This window comes from Megascapheus bottae, chromosome 32 (genome assembly GCF_031878675.1).
Source record: "Megascapheus bottae isolate mThoBot1 chromosome 32, mThoBot2.hap1, whole genome shotgun sequence".
Classification (NCBI taxonomy): Eukaryota; Metazoa; Chordata; class Mammalia; order Rodentia; family Geomyidae; genus Megascapheus; species Megascapheus bottae.
The window spans coordinates 3,424,545-3,440,768 of NC_143540.1; the positions used below are offsets into that span (position 1 = coordinate 3,424,545).

Below are 16,224 nucleotides of genomic sequence, written 5' to 3' on the forward strand. Positions count from 1 at the left end.
GGAGAGTGTGGAGGATGTTAGGCAAAGGCACCTCGCAGGCGGTGGTCCCAGGTCCTTCTACAATCCAGCTGCCTTACAGAGGAGAAACCCTAACGTGGCTTTTACTATACGAATCTGAGTTCAAATCCCACTCCACCACTTAGCACACGTCTGTGAGCCTCGGTCTCCTCACCCATGACATGGAGGCAGATGGCAGTGAGGTGAGGCTCGGAGTCTCAGCCTCCCTGGGCTGGCAGCGCCCACTGGGGTAACCCCGGAGCTGCAGCCCGGCCTCGTTCTCCCCCCTCCCCCGCCCCTTTTCCCAGGCCAGAGCCCAGCAACCCTCAGCCTCTGAGAGGCAACTCCTGGCCGTTAGCGTCCAGCAAGAATCGAGCGGTTCGCTGTTGCTTCCCGCCGGTTCATTCCCGCAGCTTTCCGACCCGGCTCAAGTCCACCGAGCTCCAGCAGACGGGAGCCGCGCCCCGCCCGGCCTTCCGAGCTACTCCAGGACCGCGTCCGGCGTCCAGCCAGGCCGCGTTGCCTAGGCGACGGGGGCGGGGCTTGGAACCCGACCGCCCAGCGTGAGGTTTGCGCAGGCGCTCCGTCTCAAGTCTCGCTGGAGGGCCCAAGCTATCGCGAGAATGGACTCCCGGAAGTTCCACGTCAGTGTAGGCGACTGGTCACCGCAGCCGGTGGGTCTGAGGAGCCGCGTATCCCGGAGCCAGCGAGGGCGCCGGGGCTCGAACCCACGCCGCCATGGTAGGTGCAAACCTCGTTGGTATAGAGAGCGGGGCCCCGGCGGCTTTGGCCCGCTCCGGGGTCTCCGGGGTTGAGGGCCGCGGTTGGCAGCGGTCGGTGCTCCGGTCGCGGCCTTTACGGGGTGGGGACGGGAGCCGGCGAGTCCCGGGAGGATGCCGGGCTCGAGCCGGCCTGGAGGCCGTGGCCTCCTCGCCCGCGGCGGGACGGCCCTGGGGTGCGGAAAAGTCGAGGCGCCGAAAACCGAGTCCTTGGGCTGCTTTTTATTTTACTTTTCTTTTCGGGGGGGATTTAAGAAATGGACTTCTACCCTTAGAACGGCCACCCTAGGCCGACCCTCCGGGTGCGGCCGGTTCTTCCAAGTGTGGTGACCGTGGACGGACGGACAGACGGAATGGAGTCCGAGTGGGATGCCCAGTGCTTTGACAGCCTCAGCTCTGGGGGTTTGAGTAGAGGGGAAAGCGAGGCCCGCGGAGTTGTTCATACAGGAACAGAGGGATGGCAGACACGGCGGCGCGTTTTTATGAAATAATTCTCTCTCCCAAACATGCCCGCCACACGAATACCTTTGCATGGGGGTGTTAGGGTAATAAAGGAGCACATGCGATACTGTAAGAACACCTTTTCTGAAAATGTTGTAAGAATTCATATATAGTGGTACTTAGTGCAGGCAACTCTACCACACCACCATTCATTTTTACTTTGGTTAATTTTCAAATCGAGTCTTGATTTTTGACAGGTGCACCACCACTTGAGCCAACCACCAGCCCATTTTTACTTCACCCAGGTGAAGCTGAAAGCACTTCTCCTGTGTAAGCTTGAACCACCCTACCCAGCTTTTATTGGTTGAGTGGGGAGGGCGGCAGTGTCACACTAATTTTTTGTCAGAATAGGCCTCAAGCCATGATTCTCTCAGATCTCCGCTTACTGAATACCTGTTATTCTCCCTACTGAAGAGTCAGATATGAAGGTCATAGTTCAATGCTAGACTGGGCAGGAATGTCCATAAGACTATTATCTTTAATTAAAGCTTGAATTGGAGCTGTGGCTCAAGTGGTAGTGCTGTCCTTGAGTAAAAAAACACTCAGGGAGGGCTGGGAGTTTGGCCTAGTGGTAGAGTGCTTGCCTAGCATGCACCAAGACCCGGGTTCAATTCCTTGGTACTGCATACATAGAAGAAGCTGGAAGTGGCACTGTGGCTCAAGTGGTAGAGCTCTAGCCTTGAGAAAGCCTAAGAACAGCACTCGGACCCTGAGATCAAGCCCCAGGACTGACCAAAAAATAAATAAAATGCTCAGGGACAGTACCTAGGCCCTGAATTCAAGCCCCAGGACTAGCATACAACACACAGACAGAAAAATGCTATTAGCTGTTTTCATTTTGTTAATACTGACTGGTGGTATAAAAAGAAAACTTAACCCCATCTAGAAACACCAAACTGTACTGAAATACATTGTGTGTGTGTGGGGGGGGGCTGGAATGTAGCTAAGTGGCAACATGCTTGCTTAGCAACTGCAGTGTCCAAGGTTCAATCCCCAGTACCAAAAAAAAGAAAAGAAAAATATATATGGATGAAATATTCATTTTTCTGATTCCCATCAGCAGGGAAATGGGCATTTGCTGATGTTTTTGGTATACAGTGAACTTATCACAAAGTTGGGAAGCGGCTCATACCTGTAATCTTAGCTCCTCAAGAGGCTAAGATCTGAAGGTGTGGCAGAGTGGTAGAGTCCGAAAGCTAATGGGCAAAAATGTGAGGTCCTGAGTTCAAGCTCCTGTACTGGCACTACAAAAAATTACACGCACACAAAACCAAACCCAATCACTTTATAGGCCTGTTAAATACAGTGTTTGTAGTAGAGATCTCAGTCATGCTTTGACTCAGCAGTTTAATTTTCTTACTGTCTTTTCCGTAGCCTCTCCGACTTGATATCAAGAGAAAGCTGACTGCTAGGTCTGACCGCGTGAAGAGCGTAGACTTGCATCCCACAGAGCCATGGATGTTGGCAAGTCTCTACAATGGCAGTGTGTGTGTGTGGAATCATGAAACCCAGGTGGGACTTCACAAGGTCTTTTTTAGGAGCAAAATTCTATGTAGCCAATAGAAGAGCTCTGATGGTGGCCCTGCTGACGGCAGCCCTGCTGCCTGCCAGGTGCTTGCTCCTTTCCTAACAGTGGAGAAAATCTCTGAGGGTCAGCTGTGCAGGAACTATGAGGAACATGTCACGTGCATAGGGTGTTTAGTGAGGAACACAAAGGCGAATGTGAGACAGCTTACTTTACATAGAGTTAATGCTCTCAGTGCATGCTTAATTTTTTCTTCAATAACTGTTCTATCATTAGAGTGGACATTTTTATTTTTCTTCCAAATGTAATGATAACAAGTAAGCTTCAACCACGCAGAAGTACCTGTAGTCATGTCATTCAGTCTCTTCCTGTTACATATTAGAGTCTTCCTCCTGTAGCATGCTTGCTGCTGGCCACATTCTGTTTCCCCTACGCAAATAAGGGAGCCTCAAGTCAGCCTGTCTTGCATTTGCCACAGTCTGTTTATATTTTTTGCTTCAAACCAGATGGCATATTGGTAACACTGACCTATATGCTTATGGAGCTGTTATTCCCAGCATTCAGAGCGAAATTCTTGAAATCCAGGTAAAATTCACATTTGAAGAATTTAAGACAGCAATAACAGGATCGGGCTGGTACTGGTGTCTCATGCCTGCAATCCTAGCTACTCAGGAGGCTGAGATCTGAGGATTGCTGTTCAAAGCCAGCCCAGGCAGGCAAGTCTGTAATACACTGGGATTCCCTCTTGGGAACATTGCCTGCTCTTTTTAAAGTGTCTTATTTTCAGATTTGTTAAAGAACAGATGATTGGTCTTTCACTTTCACATTGGATCTCATCATTTGGTCTGAGTACATTTTAAAATTTGAGGTGATCTAATAGGTGTTTTAAGTACAGCAGACATTTTTCAATTATTTTCTCATAACTCTGTATATGTTCTTGTTGAATTTTGAAGACCCTGGTGAAGACGTTTGAAGTGTGTGACCTTCCTGTCCGAGCCGCCAAATTTGTTGCAAGAAAGAACTGGGTTGTCACTGGAGCGGTACGTAATTAAAAGTCTTGAATCTGAGTTGGCCAGCAATTGTGTAAGCTAGTTTCAGCTTCCTGATTTGTTAATTTGTGAATGTTTTGAAGCATGGACATTATTTCTTGAGCCTATTGTACAATCTTTCATGCAGTTCACTATAGCAGTGGTGATGGCTTTTTAATTCCCATTGCTAGGATGACATGCAGATCCGAGTATTCAATTACAACACTCTGGAGAGAGTTCATATGTTTGAAGCACACTCGGACTACATTCGTTGTATTGCCGTTCATCCCACCCAGCCATTCATCCTGACCAGCAGTGGTAAGTGGTAACGTGACAGTTTTCGGTCATGTGTCTGCCTGTGGGGAATTTATTTTCCATCAGTGACATTTGCCATTCTTGAACTGCTGTTGTATGTAGACTCCTAATTCCAGGCAGAATCTTTAAGCTGTTCTCGTCCACTACTGTGTTATTGATTCTGCTCGCTTTTGTATTGTAATGAAATATTAGACACATTTAGGATTGCATAGCAGTGGCTTGAATCCTGTCAGAAAGATGTGCAGGTCTAGGTGTTGAAGCCTCTGCTGGGCACAGAGCTCGTTAACAAGTTCAGGAGTGAGTTGGCCGAAGGCCACAGATGCTGACTGTCTTCGCCTTTTGTTCAGATGAGTTTGCTCTGTGGTGGTCTGTATGAAACAGTGGATCTTGGGGAGAGTAAAATGAGTACTGCTGAGTTGGTAATAGCTCTTTAAAACATTCTCAAATTAAAAATTGAAAACTTTTAGCCATGCACCAGTGGCTCACACCTGCAATCCTAACTATTCAGGAGGCTGCGATCATGGTTTGAAGCCAGCCTAAGCAACAAATCTGAAAGATTTTTATCGCCAATTAACCACCAAAAAGCTGGAAGTGGAATTATGACTCAAGTGGTAGAGCACCAGCCTTGAGTGAAAAAGCTAAGTGGCAACACCCAAGCCCTGGATATAACTTGTATTATTCTTTGTATAATTCTTTGAAGCCTGCTTAGCTCTTTTATTTTTACAAAATTCATTTTGTGTCAGTAATTTATTTTAGCTCCATTTTTCTACAGAGTTAAATTTGTTCCTAGGATAGATAAAGGCTTGGAAATGTTTTTCAGTTTTAGTTTTCTTTGATAAATCACGAGTGTGATTTGAGTTAGGACGTCACAAAGGCTCTGTATCTTAGTTCCGAAATGAAAGAGCAAAGAAACTGTAGCTAACTGGAGACTTTCTTTTGGCCTAGATGACATGCTTATTAAGCTCTGGGACTGGGATAAAAAATGGTCCTGCTCACAAGTATTTGAAGGCCACACGCACTACGTTATGCAGATTGTGATTAACCCCAAAGATAACAACCAGTTTGCTAGCGCGTCCCTGGACAGGACCATCAAGGTGGGTGTGTCTGTGTTCCGAGGTAAACATGCCCATCATGAGGTGTGTTTCAGAATCTCATTCTGAAGTCAAAATAGGGCTTCTCTTCATGTTCTGTTGAGAATATTGCACGGCAGCTCTGCTTTTTCCAAAGGAGCATTTTTCTTTGTGGAACAATTCACTGCAAGGCAGTTTTTTTTAGCCTCTAGGAACACCCAGTAAGAAAAATTCTCATGTCCTCTCTAGGTTAATATTTTCCTCTCCCATTAGTGTATACAGTGTTGACCTCCTTCATTATTAATCTTTCTCGTATTGAAATTGCCCACCTCCAGCCCTCCTTTCCCCCTACTCTATCAGCTGTCTGTGTGCAATAAGACCGTACTGCAAGGCTCACATTGTGAGCTGTGTCTACAGTTGTTCTCATGTTTCCTACAGAACCTCCCTTTACCAGTTCTTGTCTCCTCCTGCAAGTCTCATCACTCTCTCTATTTTGAGTTATTTTCTCTGAAGAGTCACCCAGCTTTGAGGACTCAGTGTAAAAATCTGTTCTTAGAAGCTGTTTTCAGACCCCACCAGCTCCCTAGATTCCGTTACACTCCCCTCATTCATCCCACTGCCTCTGTGATGTCCTGTCTCATATTGCATCACAATTGTACTGTTTCGGGAAGTTTGTATCTCTGAAATACTGGATGCCTGCAGCAGAACTTGTGTGCTTTCTCCTGCCCACAGGCAGATTTTCGGCAGCCAACAGAGCTATGTCACCTCTATCAGTTCCTCAATATGATGAGAACAGTTAACTCCAGTTTCCATGATAAGATTTAAAACAAGTCTAAATGTATAAATTTAAATTTGCATTAACTTCTGCTTTCGTGTAATATTTTTATTAGTTTCTCTTTAGCTTGCATAAACTGTTATATATCTGAATATTGCAAGGTTTTGAGCTTCCTTTTTTCCCCTCCCCATTTGTTGAATTATCCTTGCATTTGACAGGTTGGAATTCTTTAAATTAGCTTTAAACTTCACTACATTAGGCTTATTGTGAGAACAAGAATTGCCTTTGGCTCAAGAAAAGTTTGCCTGTACAAGAACTGGTAAACCTTTCCTTCTACGTCCCTGACACCCCTTCCCCCGCCCCACACAGGACTTTCTGTGGGTACTTGGAACACAGTTAATTGTAAAGATAAAACTCAATCTTTAGTTTGCAATTAATTTTCAAAACTTTCAATTAAGCAGTTGTTTTTTCCATTAAGTATATCTCACTAAACCCAGTTTCTTCAGGTTTCCATAAAATTATTATTTAGCTTTAAAGTTTCTCCATGTGTTAAAACATCTCAGTTTTCAAGCATCACCATAGATCAACTAAATTCATAATTAGAAATAAAGCGTGGAAGTCAGCATTTCAGGAAACATTGATTTATCCTAGAAGTTCAAGTGAGTTAATAAAGAACATAAACTAATAGCTGAATCACTGAGCATTCCTTAGCTTCTCTTTGCTGGGTTTGGCATGTCATATGGTCTGTCAGAACTGTGTATGTGGCGGGGGTGAGGGGAGGTGTCATCTGCCAGAGCCCAGACCAGGACTGAAGGATGCTGTGGCCCTCTGCAGGTATGGCAGCTAGGCTCTTCCTCACCGAACTTCACACTAGAGGGACACGAAAAAGGCGTGAATTGCATTGATTACTACAGTGGTGGTGACAAGCCATACCTCATTTCAGGCGCAGATGACCGTCTTGTTAAAATATGGGATTATCAGGTACAGTTTCTTCATAACATTATTTGCTGTGTGATACACGTGGTATTTGCTGTTCCTATTAAGACCTGAATCTTAGTAACTTAAGTTAGACCAAAACTGTGGTCCCAGAATTCTCCTCATAAGATGAATACAAAGCCCAGCACTGGCAGCTCACAACTGTAATCCCAGCTCCTGAGGAGGCCGGGATCTGAGGATTATGATTTGAAGCGAGCCCAGGCAGAAAAGTCCCCGTGAGACTGTACAAAAAAAAGCCTACAATGGAGCTGTGTGGCTCAAGTGATAGAGCACTAGCCTTGAGCACAGAAAGACTCAGGACAGCACCCAAGCCCTGAGTTCAAGCCCCACAGCTGACCCTCCCCCCAAAAAAAATTAAAAACGGCATATTTTTACAATAACTTAGAAAATTTTACATTGTAATGTAAATTACACATGCTTGAGTATTCTAATTGACATGCATTTATATTTCACGAGTTATATCATGTTTTTTTCTATATATGTCTTGTAAATGGAATTATAAGCTCTCCCTACCATGTCTTCTGTTTCTAACCCTTCCCTACACTTTTTGTTTTGTATCCCACACCAAAAGTTCCTTTGAACAGTTAATAAAGTTGGGCCTCGAAAAGAGGTATACTTTGATACTTTTTCAAGTTCTTAAATCTCCAGTATTATTGGCTAAAGGAGCTCTATCTTAGCCCATAACGAAAGGGTTGAGGAGTCAGAAGGAAAGCCTCAGGATTTGGAGAAATTATGTTTAGGTGAAAACCTAGAGCTCTTGATACTCCTTTACATATGATGGTTGCATGAACAGTAAGTCTCTAAGAACACAGAAGCTAATTTTTTTGTATTGGACCACCTAGCGTCTCTGGGTTGAGGAAAGTGAAATTCTACTACCTGTTCTCTAGTGAACATGTCTTCTGTGTCATATTGCAGAACAAGACGTGCGTGCAGACCCTGGAGGGGCACGCCCAGAATGTGTCCTGCGCCAGTTTCCATCCTGAGCTGCCCATCATCATCACAGGCTCAGAAGATGGTAAGCTGGACCAGCCGTTCTCTCCTTACTCAGTCACTGTGTTTCAGCCAAGTGGGGCCCCGAGCTGCAAGGGAGGTTTCCCACTTCTAGACTTACACCATGAGAGCATAGAGGGGCTTTATCGTCATGCTGATGTGTTTATGTCTCTGTTCCTCAGATGAGAGGACACCCAGGGGTTCTAGAGAAAAATGGAGAAAGCAAATGTGTGGCAGTGGACAACCCTGGTTCCCATTCAGGCTGTCCTTTGGGAATGTGTGGTTTCTGTACTGTGGGCCAGGGCCTCACTTTCTACCAGAGTCCTGTCACTACATTAAAAAAATCACTTTTCTACTCTGTTTCTGTTGCATTTAAGTCGTATAAATAGAGCATGGACTGTGGCAAGGAAGTGCTTTTTCCTGGAATGGGGAGACTTCCGTGAGACATGATGTGACTTCACCTAACAGCTGATTGCTGGATGCTTGCATCAAAAGAGAATATTCGGGCGCTGGGGCTCAAGTGGCAGAGCATTAGCCTTGAGGAAAAAGCTCAAAGACTGAGCTCAGGCCCTGAGTTCAAGCCCCAACACTGGCAAAATAAATAAATAAAGACTAATTCAGCCAGGTGCCAGTGGCTCACGCCTGTAATCTAGCTATTCAGGAGGCTGAGATCTGAGGACTGTGGTCTCAAAGCCAGCCCCAGCATGAAATTCCTTAAGACTCTTATTTCCAGTTAGCCACCAGAAAACTGTGACTGAAGTAGAAGAGTGATAGTCATGAGCTGAAGAGCTCAAGGACAGTGCTCAGGCCCAGGGTTCCAAGCCCCACAACTGACCAAAAAAAAAAAAAAAAGAAAAAAGAATGTTCATGTTGTTCTTTTTCAGGCACGGTGCGCATTTGGCACTCGAGCACCTACCGTCTTGAGAGCACACTGAACTACGGAATGGAGAGGGTGTGGTGTGTCGCCAGTCTCCGAGGGTCCAACAATGTCGCTCTAGGCTACGACGAAGGGAGCATCATCGTTAAGGTACCCGTGCTGTGTCTCACAGGTGACAAGCGAAGCCATCGCTGTCATCTGCCAAATGGCTCCTCTTTCATTGATGTCACTAGACATCAGGCCATGACATCTGCCATGGCAGGAAGGGCACAGACCTCTCAAAGTGTCTCACTGTGCTTTCCTTTTCATTGCCCTGTCATTCCTGCAGCTTGGTCGGGAGGAGCCTGCCATGTCCATGGATGCCAATGGGAAGATAATTTGGGCCAAGCATTCAGAAGTCCAGCAGGCCAATCTCAAAGCCATGGGAGATGCTGAAATTAAAGATGGAGAAAGGTTGCCGCTTGCAGTGAAGGATATGGGCAGTTGTGAAATATACCCTCAGACAATACAGCACAACCCGAATGGACGGTAAGCCGTCACCAGCTGTGTGCGTGAGTTCCTGTGGATGTTAGAGCAGGGTCTTCCGCTAGTCCACCAGCCGGGGACGGCGGGGTCAGCTGACATAGACAATGTGCAAGTAGTTCATTGGGGCTGTTTACTTGGTACACTTCACAATCTCGGGTACTTAGTAGGATGCTCACTTAGTACCTGCTGTCCCGTTCTTAAGAAGGCAGACTTTTGAGTAAGTTTTGGAATGAGAACTATATAGTTTACTTCATATATCTTAAAACTCTTGGCAGTCAACCACCTGGTGACAGCCATTACAGTCTTCTAAATGATAAATCTGAGGAGCTGTTTGTGTATGGGAAATTATCTTGACTTTTCTCATTACCTGTTAACCCATCCTGCTAATTTTGATAAATTTAAGTCAACAACAACAAAAAAAAGCTTACGACACTTTTATTTATTGTAATGACTGACATCACAGTGAAGATTACAGAAAGTGAAGCAGTTGTACCAGAGGGGTTACAATTCCAGGTCTTGAGTGCAGTGCTTCTTGGTCAGTATCATATCCCTTTTTCCCCTGAAGGTGTATTTTTATTTTATTTTTTTTTTATTTTTTTTTGCCAGTCCTGGGCTTGAGCTCAGGGCCTGAGCACTGTCCTTGGACTTTCTCAAGGCTAGAGCTCTACCACTTGAGCCTCAGCACCACTGCCGGCTTTTTTCTATGTATGTGGTACCGAGGAATCAAACCCAGGTCTTCATGCATGCTAGGCAAGCACTTTAACCACTAGGCCAAACTCCTGGCCCGTGAAGGTGTATTTTTAGCAAGGTCGTTAGTGCCCCCTTGTGGAGCTATCTCCCAGGCAGCGTGCAGGGCATCTTAGTGCCCAGCTCAGCGCCCTGAATGGCAGAGTCCTCCTCTCCTAGGACAAGGCCACTGCAGTGACACTCTCCACAGCAACTCCATAGCCATAATTTGCTTTTGGAGTTTCTGTCTATATTTTCTAAAAAGAGAACTTTAGAAGATTGTGAGTTGTTAATAATGGACCACAATAGCATTTGTTATGGCAACTGTTTACCCTAAATATGAATTATTGCTTCCTGACTCCTGTGTGTCATCTCTCTCCCTCCCCATCTTTTGTATCATGTAGGTTTGTGGTGGTGTGTGGTGATGGGGAATACATCATCTACACAGCGATGGCCTTGAGAAACAAGAGCTTTGGCTCTGCCCAGGAGTTTGCCTGGGCCCATGACTCTTCAGAGTAAGTTTTGGCTGTTTGATGTCTCGCTTGCCCTGATTGTAGATGGGAGTGGGGAGCTGCTGTGTAGAGGATGTTTATGGTTCTGCAGCTGCCCAGTGGAAGGCTCCTCAGATATGGTGGTGAGGTGTAACCAAAGCTTTTTGTTCTTCTGAATTTAGTATTGAGCTGTCAGGCTGATCTAACAGCCCATTAAAATAGGGGCTCCTCACCTGTTTCCACAGTGACGCCTGTGGACTGGGTGGTTGTGGGTACCCTCCGGCACTGCTGCCCTTCAGAGCTCGGTGGGAGAGGTGCTAGAAAAAAATATCCTGCCATGTCACCACTTTCCCTTCTTCACATGTTTCTGTGTTAAGAGTGCACCAGTCTCTAGCTGTTTAGTGTTGGAGCCAGCTCCAAGTTTAAAATGGCTTAGAAGCCATTTGTATGATACACAGAATAAAATGTAGCCAATGTCGGTGAATCTTTGGAGTCCTTTTGTATTTTTCATAATTCAAGTCTTTAAAGACATTTTCCATGTTCTATGAAATTAGGTTCTAGTATATGACATGCGGTTTGCTTTTTTTTCCCCCTTCAGATACGCAATAAGAGAGAGCAACAGTGTTGTAAAAATATTTAAGAACTTTAAGGAAAAAAAATCGTTCAAACCAGATTTTGGAGCTGAAAGTAAGTAGATGATTTCTGGTACATCTGTGTAGAGGATTGGAGACGGCTGCAGAGCATCTAATCCAGTCTTCTTGTGTTCTGTAAGGTATCTACGGGGGCTTCCTGATGGGAGTGAGGTCTGTGAATGGCCTGGCCTTCTACGACTGGGACAATACAGAGCTCATACGCAGAATTGAAATTCAGCCCAAACATGTGAGTTTTTCTTCCATTTCTGCTGGTGGCACCTTCATCTGTGCACGAGTTCTGGGGCTCTGTGCCCTGCTCTCCCTAGTCCATCACCTCTGAATGGCCTTATCTGAGGCAGCGAACATTGGCTATTCTGAAAGTGTAAAAAGTTGACACAAATTCTAAGCACGTTCCAATTTTAAATGACTTTTGGTGGAGTGAAAAATGAAAGCTTCAAAGACAAAGCCAAGGAATCCTTGAAAGGCCTGAAAACAGGCTTTCCACACAGCCCAGAAAGTCCTTTTTTACTTTACTAGTTGATGGCTGCTTAAAGTCTAGGTGACCCAGACTCTCCATCTGTAACATGAAAATGTCATTAGAGGCAGCGACTAAGAAATGTTACGACTCCAAAGGGTTGGAAGTAATGGAAATGAAAGGTGAGAAGCACCATCTAGAGAGGGGCAGCAGGCCACTCCCAGAGCGTGGCACTTGTAGTGGTTGCTGACCACTGCCCTGGTCTCCTCCTGGCCTTCCCAGTGTTAAACTTGAAGAGAACAGCCCGCCCTGCCTCACCACATTGCTAGACGTGTGTACAAATACTACGTAGCATGGTGAAACAAGGCATACTAAAGATTCTATGAAATGTTTGTCACACCCACATGGAAAGCCAAATCACTTGTCTATTTTTGTGATGACAGATTTTCTGGTCTGATTCCGGAGAGCTAGTCTGCATTGCCACAGAGGAATCATTCTTTATCCTTAAGTACCTGTCAGACAAAGTCCTGGCTGCACAAGAAACCCACGAGGGAGTGACAGAAGATGGCATAGAAGATGCTTTTGAGGTAACTGCCTCAGCACACCTTTGGCTTTGTTTTAATACTTCATATTCTTACAGTAGACATTTCATTAGAAGTAGGTTTGTGGAGGTTAGTTATGTAAGGTTTGGGTGACATGTGAAAATTGAAAATCTTGTCTGGAAGGTCAGAGTGTAAAGTTTAGACTTCCTAAAATTAAAGTATAAGTTTCTTTGAAACTTAACTTTTATCTTTCAGTAAAGGAGTTATGAAGTTGATCTGTGGTTTGAAGGTTGTGTTTATTAGCCAGAGTAATTTTGGTGAACTCCCACATATTCTGGAGACATCTCAGGACCCCAATAGTAGACTGAGTGATTACAAGTAGTCGCCTTAGTATCTGCATTGCTTATTTACATTTACTTATGCCGGTACTCAAGGCTGGCACTGCACCACTCAGACCACATTTCCACTAGAGTGTTAAGACAGTCTTTCTTGGAATAGTTTCACTTTGCATTGTTACCCTAGCACCCCTAATTACATTCAGCTTCCCCCAAGTGACAGCTTTACTAATGCTGGGTGAAACAGTAATAATGGCTTTCTTTCCTCCAGGTTCTTGGTGAGATTCAGGAAATTGTGAAAACAGGACTGTGGGTAGGGGACTGCTTCATTTATACAAGTTCCGTGAACAGATTAAACTATTACGTCGGAGGAGAAATAGTCACCATTGCCCACTTGGACAGGTAGATGCCGTTACAGCTTTCCTCCTGAGCATCTTAGTAACTATGTGCCTTTAAAACAAAACCTGGTGCCAACTTGCAGCACTGATAAGCTGATTTTTCTGTATGGAGGTCCTAGCAAGTTGCCTATTAACCAAAATCACACTGATTTTGAGCGAGGAATTTTTGGGTGCACGTGTGTAGCTGCAGATATAGGCCTCTCAATTAACTTTTTCTGCCACAGGACGATGTATCTCCTGGGCTACATTCCTAAAGACAACAGGCTTTATCTGGGGGATAAGGAACTGAACATTGTTAGCTACTCCCTGCTGGTGTCAGTCCTGGAATACCAGACAGCAGTCATGCGGAGAGATTTTGGCATGGCTGATAAGGTCCTCCCTACCATTCCTAAAGAACAGAGGACCAGGGTCGCACACTTCCTGGAAAAGCAGGTAAGGAGTTTTTCCTTTTTGTTTTGAAAGAATTGTTAGTATGGATTTGAAAAACGTTATTTCTTAATCTAGCATTGGCCAGCTTAAATTGTCTTAATAATAATAATAAAAAAAGGCTTGCGCTTTCTCACCATAACCACTAGGCAGGCAGCAGATGGGGATCCTGCTTCCATGCCAGCATAGGTACATGTGTGTGACCCCATCTCAACCAAGAGCTGTCTGTGACGGGTACACACGTTATGTCAGCCAATGGGGAAAGGCGTCACCACCACAATGGCTGGGCCAAAAGAACAAGATAACCCAACTTAGCTGATAATCATGATTATTTTATCTGCAAACACCTTAAGTTGCCTACTTAATCAGCATTTTATTACCTGTTACTTTTTGTTAGATTTCTGTCAATCCTCAACAGAGATGATTCTACCCTGTGTTTTTTCAATTCTTCAGGGCTTCAAGCAGCAGGCTCTGACAGTATCCACGGATCCCGAGCATCGCTTTGAGCTTGCACTCCAACTTGGAGAGTTAAAAATTGCGTACCAGTTAGCAGTGGAGGCAGAAGTATGTACTGCTTGATCATTTTTCATACATGACGGCAAATGTTTGGTTGAAAAAGATTAGTGACATTCTTGTCTCTGAAAGATGCATTAAAGTATACTGGCAATTGTCACTAGTGGATAATTGGCATTTCCTCATCTTACATTTCATGTTTTGGTAGAGCTAACAAGCTCTTCTGTGCATACCTCGCTATAGACATACCCATCTCTATTAGATATGCAAGATACACCTTATTTACTCACTTATATCCTCACCATTGCCAGCATGCTCAAGATTTAACTGAACACAATGTCTGTAGTCCTAACATTAATGTGCACCTCTTTCTTGCAGTCAGAGCAGAAGTGGAAACAACTCGCTGAGCTTGCCATTAGTAAGTGTCAGTTTGGCCTAGCCCAGGAGTGCCTGCATCACGCCCAGGACTACGGCGGCCTGCTGCTCCTGGCCACTGCCTCGGGAAACGCAAGCATGGTCAACAAGCTGGCCGAGGGTGCAGAGAGGGACGGCAAGAACAACGTGGCGTTCATGAGCTACTTTCTACAGGGCAAGTAAGTATGCGCCCTCGGTCTCAGGACAGCAGTGCTACCTTGCGCTGACCTTCAAGCTGATCAGGGTGGCAAAACAGTTGACCCATTTCTCAGCCTGCCAGTGACAGCTGCAGCACTTCATTGTACAGCACAGGAGGCCGGTGGCTTTATGCAGCCTGCTTGGCCTTGACCTGTTTTTGTGGTAAGAGTAAGGGAGGATGAAGATGCCGGCCACTTGCACTTCTCAGCCCAGCCAGCCCCAATGTGCAGATGTGACACATCTTTAACTCTGGCAGCTAGTTCCATGGTTAGCCTGCTTTCCTGTTGAAAAGCCCATGGAGATCCTCAAGAGCCACGAAAGGTGTCTGCTCCAAATCATGGCCTAGTACCACCATCAGAGTCACAGGACACATTACAGGGCTGCCTTTTTCTTGCACCCTTAGGCTTGATGCGTGCCTAGAGCTCCTGATTAGAACGGGAAGACTGCCAGAAGCTGCCTTCCTGGCCCGGACCTACTTGCCCAGTCAGGTGTCAAGGTAAGCCTTTGCTTCTAATATGGTTTCTAAGTAAGTGTGCAATTAGTGCACACTTAGTGAGTGCCTCCTTGGTTCACAGGGTGGTGAAACTCTGGAGAGAGAATCTTTCCAAAGTCAATCAGAAAGCAGCGGAATCTCTTGCTGACCCAACAGAGTATGAAAACCTTTTCCCTGGACTAAAAGAAGCCTTTGTGGTTGAAGAATGGGTGAAAGAAACGCATGCTGACTTGTGGCCTGCTAAACAGTACCCATATGTTACGGTGAGTGTGGCAGCACAGGAGCCCCGGGGGTGTAGGCCACGCTTCTCAGTCAGCTATGACTTGAGATTACTGCTTTGTTTTCTGACAGCCAAATGAAGAAAGAAATGTTACAGAAGAGGCAAAAGGATTCCAGCCCCCCAGACGGGCAGCACAGCAGGTCAGTGGAACCCCCCCCCCCCCCCCGGGAAGTTGGCACCTGGCCAATTTCGTCTTAGTACCCTTGCTTGGGCTTTCAGGAACCGGAGGGGAAGCCTTCTTCCCCTACTCCAGTTATCTGCACCTCCCAGACGGCCACCAAGGATGATAAGGTGGGTCAGACGCCGCCCCCTGTTCCAGCCCTCCCCTCCCCAAGGGGACCGAAGCCTCTGCACCTTACATGATCTGTTTCTGAGCAGAGCTTTGAGGTGGGATGATGCTTTCTACTGTAAAGGAGATTGTTGCTAACTCTGTACTATGTAACTTTTTCATTTGCAGAGCTTACTTGAACTAGAAGTGGATCTGGATACTCTGGAATTAGATGATATTGACACCACAGACATCAATCTGGATGAAGAAATTCTGGATGACTGAAGTGATCTCAGTTCCCTTTATTATTATATGCTGATCCTCACCTCTGTTTTGACCTCTGAGAAACTCCCTTGATTTTTTATGTTAAGTGCTGTGAGCCCAAAGGGCTGAGGTCAGCCTCCTCTTAAGAGGAATTTATGTGCAGCATTTAAGTTACTGCATTTCTTTGTTAGACCATATCCCATAAAAATCTTTTGAATTAATGAAAAGCTTGTTTCCTCCTTTCAGAATAGAAAATATCACCCAGGGATCAGCCTCCCCTTCTTTGAGAACTATATACTTCTGTCACCTTTTCTCAGCCTCCTCCATCACTGGCTCTGGTGTGTGTAGCTCAGCTGGCCAACTCTGGTCCAGTAGCTCCCCATTTCTGCAG

At 45.5% G+C, this 16,224-nt stretch overlaps 1 protein-coding gene and 1 long non-coding RNA gene across 3 annotated transcripts; one reads left to right on the forward strand and one right to left on the reverse strand.

The window, feature by feature from the left end:
* The first annotated feature begins 634 nt into the window (after positions 1-634).
* Copb2 (coat protein complex I subunit beta 2) lies at positions 635-16,060 on the forward strand. The gene is made up of 22 exons (XM_090323409.1): positions 635-738; positions 2,652-2,789; positions 3,756-3,842; positions 4,022-4,148; positions 5,091-5,239; positions 6,825-6,971; positions 7,902-8,001; positions 8,861-9,003; positions 9,182-9,381; positions 10,509-10,619; positions 11,194-11,282; positions 11,368-11,474; positions 12,146-12,289; positions 12,851-12,981; positions 13,202-13,409; positions 13,857-13,967; positions 14,295-14,509; positions 14,932-15,024; positions 15,104-15,284; positions 15,373-15,441; positions 15,521-15,592; positions 15,759-16,060. Exons 1-22 carry the CDS (start codon positions 736-738, stop codon positions 15,852-15,854), a joined length of 2,721 nt encoding a protein of 906 aa, XP_090179535.1. The 5' UTR covers positions 635-735; the 3' UTR covers positions 15,855-16,060.
* Positions 9,797-13,859, reverse strand: LOC150043032 (uncharacterized). 2 transcript variants are annotated; one of them, XR_016533468.1, is made up of 2 exons: positions 13,784-13,859; positions 9,797-11,601 (listed from the first exon to the last, which is right to left on the reverse strand). It is a non-coding gene; the product is annotated as an uncharacterized LOC150043032 (long non-coding RNA). The 2 variants fall into 2 exon arrangements; XR_016533467.1 differs by having other exon boundaries at positions 9,797-11,804.
* Positions 16,061-16,224: the final 164 nt, after the last annotated feature.